Below are 10208 nucleotides of genomic sequence, written 5' to 3' on the forward strand. Positions count from 1 at the left end.
GAATGCCCCTTAGGCCAAAACTAAACTGACTAAATACATCAATAAATAAACTGTATATTTTATAAATAGTTATGTATACAATTTAGCCTTTTCCTACATTAAAATGTCATATATATATTATCGTATATATTTTCTAATTTTGTACTTCACAAGCGAGAAAAGGAAAACAGCCCCAGTGTGGAGAGATGTCGCCCTCTAGTGCTCTGTAATGGATATGGCATTTGGATCACAACCTTCCATCATTCAAGTTTTCGTGATGTCTTTCCAGACAACTCCTGGTTTTATTCGATTTAGTTGCAGTATTAGGGAAAACCTTTGGCTGTACAGGCCTTTAAGAAAAGACAGAGGATAATCTATTTAAGGATCCTCAGAATGAGAGATCTACATTTTTCTCCATAGTATTTGAAGTCTTTACCTGGCTGTACACTCAGAAAGATTCTGCCCAAACTCTTAACTTTTACATAATTTAATTACATGTAAATTTCCCGAGTAATTTTGTTAAATATTTGGCGTGTAAAATGTTACATTTAATGGAATCTGGTCAAATTAAATTAATTGTGCTGCTGTGTTGGTGACGCAGTTGGACGGGATGTACGCCTGAGCAGATTAGCGCTTGACCTGCAGGATTTGTTGCTGGAGACGCACCTGATTCACGGGAAGTAGAAAGAATGATCTGGATTTAAATTTACCGTGACCAAAGCGAAGCCATGGCAGGTTTTATGCATTGCATTTTTCGGGGAGTTTTTTGGGCATTTCTCATCTGAGATCTGATGATGTGCGATATTCCTGCTGCCAGCGGAAACGTGTAATCCCTCCCAGATTACGGCGCACTGATGGATTGCGTCCTGTCGTCCAGTAGGCTGGCACTAGGCCCTAGCCAAACGAATCCAACCGGTATGCCTGCATCCTGACTGCTGAGGTGAAACCACTCAGGGCAGGTCATTCTGTAGGCACCTGCGTCCCCGTCGGTGCCAAAGACGATGAGGAGAGCTGTACTCAAAGAAGCCGCCAAGCGATTCCCCTGGCTGGCTAATGTCACCTTGTACGGATGCTTATTCGCCGGCGGTGACCTAGTCCACCAGCTCATCGCTCAGAAGGAGCACATGGACTGGAAACACACTCGCAATGTCGCCATCGTGGCAATCAGCTTCCAGGGAAACTTTAACTACTTCTGGCTACGCGCCCTGGAGAGGCGCTTCCCTGGAAAGTCCGCCGGGATGGTTTTCCGCAAACTGCTGCTGGACCAAAGCTTCGCGTCGCCTTTGGCCACCAGTGTCTTCTACACCGGTAAGATGGGCAGCTTTCATTTTATCCACGTTAAGGGTTACAGAACTGAGAGTTTGCTTCGTGTTAAAGCAAAGCGCGTGAGTACACCCCCCCTTCAGTGCGCTTTTGTTTGAAGCCAGCAAATATTATCTTTAGTCGGAACATCAAATATGAGAGTTATTGATTATTTTTCCAACTATAAATGTCAACCAGCCATCGGAGCCAGAGCGCAGACGCAGAATGACGCTGATAATGAGTGATAATTGGACAATCGGGACAAACCATTACTATAAAATCTAAAGAGTGTCAGTTTGTGAATGAAACTCTAACATCTTAAATGAGTGTGAAGGTGAAGTGGTTTCCGGTCAAGGTTGTCTCTCAGTCAAATACTAAAGTGTTCAAGGTGAGGTCTTGTTCCATAGTTTTTACATTTGTGCGTAAAGACGCACGTCCCAAGCCGTGCCTTAAACCTGCTCTCTGTTTCGCAGGGGTGAGCTTCTTGGAGGGAAAGGAGGACGTCTTTGAGGACTGGAGGGAGAAGTTCTTCAACACCTGGAAGGTGAGAAGCGCTTCAGCAGCGGCGCGAAACGAAGGAAAGTCGCCTTTCTTTCACACACGGTAGCTTCTGCCGCTGCCAGCTCACAACCGGATTAATGTAGATTACGCCACCGGCACTTCTGCTTTTGCGCAGTGGGCTCGGCGCCCGGAGGAGAGCACGCGGGGTAATTCAGCCAGAGGATAAAAATGTCAGTGGGTTTCAGGACGTTCAGGAGCTGACGTCCTGCCAAGTGTGACTCATAGTGTCATGTTGCTGTGATTACAGTAAAACAGCTTCGGGTTGCTTTATTTGTACTTGCAGTCGTGAGTCATCCATCCTCACACGCAGACAACAGTTATGCATAATACAATATCTTGAAAAACAGTGACTAAACACACACACACACACACACTAAACAACAAAAGTGAGCACCATTAGAAATCAGTCCATCAGAGGGACAGCTCAGAGTTCGAGAGGCTGAGGTGGTCTGAGTATGTGCAGAGGTGGGAGGGAGGATCTACTGGACAAAGTATGATGGAGCTGCCAGGCAGGAGGAGAAGAGGAAGACCTCAGAGGAGGTTCATGGATGTAGTGAAGGAGGAGATGCAGAGGATCAGTGTGACAGAGGAGGATGCTGCTGCTGCACTTCCCCCTCTGTTAACTTGTAACCCACACCTAAACCTAACTTCTCTTTCATGTAACGTTTTCTAACCCCAGTCTTTTAGCTTCAGTGCTGAGCTCTAACCATGTTTGGTGGCCATGCTTCACTGTTTTTCTGAGATTGGCGTGTCTCCCTTCTATCTCTGTCTTATTCAGATCTTTTCTGCTTTATCACCTTTGTGTAAATTATACTCTAAGGAGTATAATAATTTGCACACACTAATTGAAGTGCAGTTGTGCAGGCGTTGCTGCTGACTCTCCATTTCAAGCTGCGTTAAGTGAGTGGATTGAAACTGCGAGTGAGATATGTCCTCTTTTCTAACCTTGGAAGGATCCACAGTGACCAATGTTTTAAATAGTAAAGCAACAGATGTTGCTGCGTGCAGTTTGGCAGCTCTGTGTGCGATGTTTTAATGAACGGAAGCATCCCAATCACAGCACCTTCGCCTCAGTTCTACACTCATCCCTGGCCTCTCCCTGGGATCCTCTCAGGTGTGCATGGAGATGGAAACTCTGATCGTGTCTTGTTTTCTCTTTCAGACTGGACTCATGTACTGGCCATTCATGCAGGTGAGCCTGTTTTCATTTTTATTTGTTTAAAGTCAGAAAAAATAAAAATCTCAGAGGAGTGGAACTAAAAATCAGAGATTTTGCTGCTGTGCTGTCTGATATTATTTACTGGTAAATGTTGTTGTTTTTTCACATGAAGTGTGTAGATTCAGAATCACAGTGTGCACCCCACTGACAGGAAAACCTCTCAGAAGACCCTTTTCCATGATGGTCCTCTTCTCTGCTTCTACTTTTCTAGTTCCTCAACTTCGTCCTGATGCCGTTGTACATGCGGACTGCCTTCATGGGCTGCTGCGCCTTCCTCTGGGCCACCTTCCTGTGCTTCTCTCGGCAGAACGGCGATGGCACGGCCGGAGTGGCTTTTGCGTTCATCATGGACCCACGTAAAACTCTGGAGGAGATGCGTGAGGCCCGGCTGGCCCGGAAGAAGCAAAAGACCCAACGGGAAAACTAAAGCGAGGAGGAAGGAATGGAAGAGGAAGCCGCTTCAGTCATTCAGGTTGTTGAGCCGTGGAGGAAAGACCGAGAGTTCGTTACCTCCACTTAAACCAGCACGATGAGAGCTGAGGAGCGAATGAAAGCAAAATCACTGAATACTCTCACTGTCTGTCACAAGGTTTGACTGATGTAGATTTTGAAGGCGAGTTTTTAAATTAAGGGCATTGATTGACAGGCAGGAGTCTGTCAAGGAAGTTTATGAGTCCAGCGTGTTTTATTGATTCTTTTTATGGCGATGAACGTTTTTAGGATTTATGAAAATATGATGTTGTTTGCGTACCAATTTAAAGGCTCTCACAGCTACAGGAGAATCTTCTAAAGCTACACATTAATGCAGTACTCCAGCTGGTACCCAGAACTCTTTAGTCAGTTTTGGTTAGATCAGTCTGGTAACATCCACAAGGGTCAGCCTCAGGGTTCAGTAAGCGTCCGTCCTTTTTCATGCATTTTTAATCTTTTTGGAGCAACCATAGGTAAAAGTCCCGCAGCTCTGCTCACTTTTCTTCAAACCCTCTCCCTTATTTTGCATCTTTATATAAAGCAATGGTAAATCATACGATTTAGCTGTGCACAAGCGACAACATGAAGCTTGTCCTTCATTTCTCGTTGCAAAGGTTCATTCGGTGTGAAAACTTGTTATTATATTTACTTCGAGTACACTGTGAGTCAAGGTCAAGGTCATTAAACTGGTTCCTGCTCAGGCAAGCATGAAGGCTCATTTAAACTCATTAGATCAGGTTATTTAATGTGTAGCTGAGACTTTTTTTGGGTCAAATGAGGCTGCTGGTCGTCACCATTCAACCTCAGGGAGCTTAGAAACACACCAAGAAGCTGCTGAGATGCACTATACTGCCAAAAGTATTTGCTCTTCTTCCTTCCTTTGACCATTCATCCACAAGCACCTTTGTGAGGTCAGACACTGATGTTGGATGAGAAGGCCTGCCTCACAGACTCGGCTCTAATTCACCCCAAATGTCTCTTATCAGGTTGAGGTCAGGACTCTGCAGGCCAGTCAAGTTCTTCCACACCAAACTGACTCATTCACGTCTTTATGGACCCTGCTTTGTGCACTGGTGTGCAGTCATGTTGGAACAGGAAGGAGCCATCCCCAAACTGTTCCCACAACATTGGGAACATGAAAATGTCCAAAATGTCTTGGTATGCTGAAGCATGAAGAATTCCTTCCATTGGAACTGAGGGCCAAGCTCAGCTCCTGAAAACAACCCCACACCATAATCCCCGCTCCACCAAACTTTACACTTGGCGCAATACAGTGAGAGAAGTACTGTTGTCCTGGCAACCACCAAACCCAGACTCGTCCATCAGATTGCCAGATGGAGAAGTTTGATTCATCACTTCAGAGAACACATCTCTGCTGCTCTAGATGCTTTACACACTGCATCTGACCCTTTGCATTGCACTTGGTGATGCAAGGCTTGGTTGCCATGGAAACCAGCGATCAACCTCTGCTCACTATGCACCTCTGCATCCGCTGACCTGTGATTTCAGGTCGGTCTACCTCTTTGTAGCTGAGTTGCTCTCTTTCTCACTCACTTCCACGTTTCTTTTTTATAAAACCACTAACAGCTGACTGTGGAATATTTAGTAGCGAAGATATTTCATGCCTGGTCTTGTTGCACAGGTGGCATCCTATCACGGTACCACGGTGAAATTCACCGAGCTCCTGAGAGCGACTCATCCTCTCACTAATGCTTGTAGAAGCAGTCTGCATGTCTAGGTGCTTGGCTGTACACGCCTGTGCTCATGGAAGTGATGCAACGCCTGAATTCAATGATCTGGATGGGTGAGTGAACACTTTTGGCAATATAGTCTATTTTTGCTCTGGACCAAAGTGAAGCAAACAGCGATGAATCAGCACTAAAGCAGCTGCAGGGCTAAAGCTGAACAGCAGATGTTTGCAGCTGTGGTGACGTCTCGACTTCAAACATCGCAGGTTTCACTTGAAATAAACGGGGACGTTTTATCTGACATATCGAGCCACAGCTACTGGTTCCTGATCTGATCTGAGCCTGCAGCTCAGCGGAGCTCCTGAGACCAGTTTCAAGGGCTGATATTTCTGCTTTATACCAGTCGTGCCTTTTTCTGTTGACAACAAGTCTGCAGATGTGTTTGGCTGACTGGTGACTGCCATCAGTTACAATCAATGCTACGAAAGATGTGTGTTGCTGTATATTTATGTGTGTATGTACAATTAAAAACGTAGTTGCGCTGGGATGCACTGACGTATCTGCAGGATAAAAACTCAGAAAGGTTCACTCTGTGTGATTGTGCTCAGTAAATGTCAAAGTAATCAAACTTGAGAATTTAAAAGAATACCCGCTAATGCCACTAGATAAGTAATATTAAAAATAAATATACATGAAGGATCGAGCAGGCAGGTGAGCAGTTAGACAGTAAAGATAGATGACTGTCAGTTACTTGCATCAGGTGGCTTAGAAATGTGGTGGGGACCTTTTTAAAGGAGGCAGTTGAGATGGTTTGGGCATCCAGCTAGAATGTGTCCTGGGCACCTCCTTTTGGCCGATTTCAGGACACACCCAACTGGGATGAGACCCTGGCCTAGACCTAGACCTTCTTGGAGAGATTATATAGCTCATTTGGTCTAAGAACACCTGGCCTGGGCAGCCTGCTGCTAGTTGGACACAACTTTGGATTGGTGGGAGATCATAAATGGATTGATGCACAAGTAGAATTACAGATGTTTCCTCCTTACCTCCTCCCTTCCTGCCCCTACAAGCGTGCAAACGTAACCTAAACCTCACGTTTATGTGGAGAAGAAGCGACTGACCTGATGTCCTGTTTCCTGAGATGCGGTGTTACCAGAAAACATCTGTATCAATACAGATACACAAGAAGAAGAGTTAGACCATTACTAGAAGGTTACTTTACTTCACTGAAGGCCTGGAGGGAACCCAGAGGGCTCATTATAAGTTATTAGAGCAGGATACGTATCAGTGCATCCCACTTCTGCTGTGTTTGGTAGTTTGAAATGTGAAGTTACAACATTTGAATCCTGTTCTGTTACTTGAACCATCCAATACAGGTGAGTGACAAATTAAAGGAAAAGTAAAGTGCTGAACCAAAATCTCCCACCTGTGGTCAGCTGGGTTGAGATCATGTGACTGTGAAGGCCAGAGCTAGTGATGAATGTCATCTTCATCCCAACGCCCTGCTAGGCCCCGAAACAGCAGAGGGAAGCGTTCCTTCACAGGATGAAGCAGGAGGCAGCGAGCCTTCCCTCGCAGGTTTCACTGGTTTTTATTTAATTTGTCACTGTTCTGTATTTTGCCATCAGCCCAGAAACCTTACTGTGTTCACATCACTTACCTGAGTTACACGAGTTTAGATTTACTGATTCTGTAAGACTTTTGGTTTTGGTGTTATCAGATGAGATCATGTATCAAATGAAAAACAGCCCTTCAGTGGATAAACCTAGAAATCCTGTTTTCCATGTTTAGAACATTAAACCTCAACAAATGTTCATTTATTTTGCAAAGTGGTTTATAAAAGTTATCACTAGGATCTTACAGCGACTAGTTTACAGCAGCTGTGATGACCTCAGCTGTTCTGTTGTTCCATCACTTTAATATTTTCACAACGAGGCCACGTCTTTGTGCGTCCTTTTGACACGTGTTCACAGAGTAAACCTGACACCAATAAACCGGTCAAACAGCTCTCTCCTGTTGTCTCCAGTGGACGGGGTTATTGTCCTGATTCGAATGAGATGCGATGGGAAAATTGTGTCCCAGTTAAGCCATGAACAGTGAGGCTGTTGGACTGTTGAGCATTAAACAGGTTCCCGGAGCAGATAAAGACCACAGTTAGCGGCACGGTCACAGGGGTGGAGTAAATGTTGTTTCCACCCTCCTGAGACCCAGCCTGTTCACTTATGTCCTCTGTAATGGACATTTCTTTTAGGTCTCTATCTTTTGAGTTATTTGAGCAACCCCACTAAGTACTGATGTGCTAAAAAGAGGACATTGTGGCCTTTCCAGTGATATTTCATGTGTTTTGGTGATCTTGTTTAGCTCCAAAAGGGCAGGAAATCACAAAAAAGTTAATCTGGAAGATACTTTTTTCCTCAGCGACTAGAATCTCACGAGGTTCTCACGAGGATACGCACCAATTCTTCTAGAATTTATCGTCCAATAAGAGGTTTTACTTTTTATATAAGTTAAATGAAAAACAGTTAATACATTCTGATGAATTTTTCTGTGTTAGTCTCAGAATCATCCCACAGTTAACAGTTAAATATAGGAATCTTAAAGAGTCGCTGTCTATTTATACTGCAGCACCACGAGGAGGTGTTTCAGGCCAGTTTCTGGAATCTGATGCTCAAAGTCTTTTCCCAGCAGTGCTCAAAAATGAAAACTAAAATGATTAAATAAACACTTTAACTTAGTCTAAGTATTCTCTAAGATTTGACTCTTAAGTACATCACTCTAAGTTTATGTTTTTGTTTTGTTTTCCAATTTCTGGCAACTTGTTTGTCTAACCAGATCGAGCTATCCTGTAAAAATCGACAGACTGGCTTTAATTAAAACCTTTAATACAAACTCTTAAAAAGAGTCTTAAAACATTAGCTAACCTTAAATTAGGATTGATGCATTGTTTTGTTTTTAGTGTGCATAACAGGATAAGTCACTTAATGTACCGGTAAACAAGAGTGGAAGAGCTAAATATTATCCATCCATCCATCCATTCGCTTCCGCTTATCCTTTCCCAGCTGTCATAGGGCGAGAGGCGGGGTACACCCTGGACAGGTCGCCAGTCTGTCGCAGGGCAGATAAATATATTTTTTAGCTAAATTATAGTGAAGAAATTCATGCTGACGTAAGAAAGCGTCATTATAAATGGGCTGGATATTTACTTTATAGCATGTACACAATATTTACGATTCAGAGACAGGGTTCTCTGTTTTCTGTGACCCATACGCTGCAGAGACAACAGGAAAGCTGGATTTATTAAAGTTACTGATCACTGCAGAAGTCTCAAACGTGGTCGTCTAAACACATCATAGTGAAGTGAAGACTAAATCAAAGATCTGAGGTGAAACATCAACAGCCCAGTGAGTCTTTGTTCTCACCACAGAGGAAGTATTCTTAATACAAATTATTACCTTTAAATGAGTTTAGTCAACTCTACTGCTCAGCACAGACAACTAATACTAATATAAGTAAGTAAACTCCAAAAACAAGTGTGAATAAAATTAAAGTTAGATTTTACCAACACACAGTACTGACATCAGTCTTTTAATAGATTTCATTCTAAAAGCAAATAAAAGTATTTCTTAAAACAGAGATGTATCACTTTAACCAGACTGCCGCTAATGTCAGTGACGGTCACATGTTCATGTTTATAATCTGCTGTCAGTGTGTGGACTCAAAACATGCAGCACAGATATGAAGCAAGGGTACAGTGTGTGTGTGTGTGTGTGTGTGTGTGTGTGTGTGTGTGTGTGTGTGTGTGTGTGTATAAAAGCTTTATGCTCCAGTGATGTGCGGGTGGATTAACCAGGATCAGATAGGCCTCCTTAATCCCTTTGCAAAAGGACAGAGTTGACCCAGTCATTCCGACCTCTGACCCCATCAACAGGAAGTGAAATTTTTACCCAATCAGAGTGAAGGACGCTGCCAAGTGCCCTTCTTTTCTAACCCTGGGAAACATAAGCGACAGACTGTGAGGGGGCGGCTGCAGAGGACTTAAATTTAAGCACAGGTTTAGTAACTGATACAAAAAAAAAAAACACAATGGTTAATATAAATAACCATTAATGACGTCATCTCAGTAAAAAAGTGATCACATGATGAAGCTTCTGTTGCCACCCAGTGTTGGAAAGTGATTTTGGTTTTTATAAAATTGTTTTAAAAAGCTGAAACTCACATTTGGGTTGGCAGAAATAAAAGTAACTTGAAGTAAGCAGACAAAGAAGTTGAATATTTAACATGCTTCTTGATCTCTTTTTAAATCACACATCCACACAGTTTCAGCTTTATCACACAGCTCCTTGTCTGGTTATGTGAAAACAACAAGTGGTTTTTTTCCACTGAGAAACCCTGAGGTTTCTTTTGAGCAAGTACTTGGTGACAACACTCGTCCTGTGGTCTTATTGGCCACAGAGCCAGGGATGCCTGCAGACAGATGAAGGGAGACCGAAGCTGCAAAGGCAACTAGGGGGGACCAGCACTGCCAAAATAATGAGGTCATAAATAAATGAATAGCTCTACTAAAAAACAAAACAAAAAAACATGCACATATACATTTGCAAAAAAGTATAAGCATGAACGAATCTTCCTTTAGCCGTCTGGCTTCTGTCTCACCCTGTTACTACCATCCTGTCCTGTCACACCAGCCCTTTGTTTTACAGATTCTGAGCTGAGCTACATTTGTGACCTCACCAGTATCCTCGTCATTATTGGTAGTGACTGAAAGAATAAGAACCAAGATACCAGTAGCAGAAATAAGCATCTTCTAAAAGTGACAGCTGCATCCTTCAGTATTGGCTCAACATCTGACCAGGATGCCTTGGACAAATGCCGGATGGATGGTACATTATTATCTTCTCCAAACAATATTATTTCTTATGAATGTACTTTTTTCTTTAACAATAAGAAAACTTAAGGTGCACTCCAAGAGAATACAAAAATAATTTAAA

The 10208-nt window shown here is 43.1% G+C and overlaps 1 protein-coding gene across 2 annotated transcripts; it reads left to right on the top strand.

Moving 5' to 3' along the window:
* Positions 1–894: 894 nt before the first annotated feature.
* LOC146711988 (mpv17-like protein) lies at positions 895–7227 on the top strand. Of its 2 annotated transcripts, XR_014920230.1 has the most exons (5): positions 895–1287; positions 1755–1825; positions 3005–3034; positions 3273–5041; positions 5175–7227. XR_014920230.1 is itself a non-coding variant. In XM_085455058.1 (4 exons), the coding sequence occupies exons 1-4, from the start codon at positions 981–983 to the stop codon at positions 3486–3488; spliced, it is 624 nt and encodes a 207-aa protein (XP_085311184.1). In that variant the 5' UTR covers positions 895–980; the 3' UTR covers positions 3489–7227. The 2 variants fall into 2 exon arrangements, 1 of the variants encoding a protein (XP_085311184.1); XM_085455058.1 differs by having other exon boundaries at positions 3273–7227.
* The last annotated feature ends 2981 nt before the right edge of the window (positions 7228–10208 follow it).

Source organism: Copadichromis virginalis, linkage group LG4 (assembly GCF_057382275.1).
Source record: "Copadichromis virginalis isolate Kocher_CV1m ecotype Utaka linkage group LG4, C_Virginalis_male_GT1.1, whole genome shotgun sequence".
Lineage (NCBI taxonomy): Eukaryota > Metazoa > Chordata > Actinopteri > Cichliformes > Cichlidae > Copadichromis > Copadichromis virginalis.

Coding starts and splice junctions, on each gene's coding strand:
- LOC146711988 (XM_085455058.1), top strand. CDS start 981: ATGAGGAGAGCTGTACTCAAAGAAGCCGCCAAGCGATTCCCCTGGCTG. Junction 1,288..1,754: donor CACCAGTGTCTTCTACACCG/GTAAGATGGGCA, acceptor TCTGTTTCGCAG/GGGTGAGCTTCTTGGAGGGA. Junction 3,035..3,272: donor TGTACTGGCCATTCATGCAG/GTGAGCCTGTTT, acceptor CTACTTTTCTAG/TTCCTCAACTTCGTCCTGAT.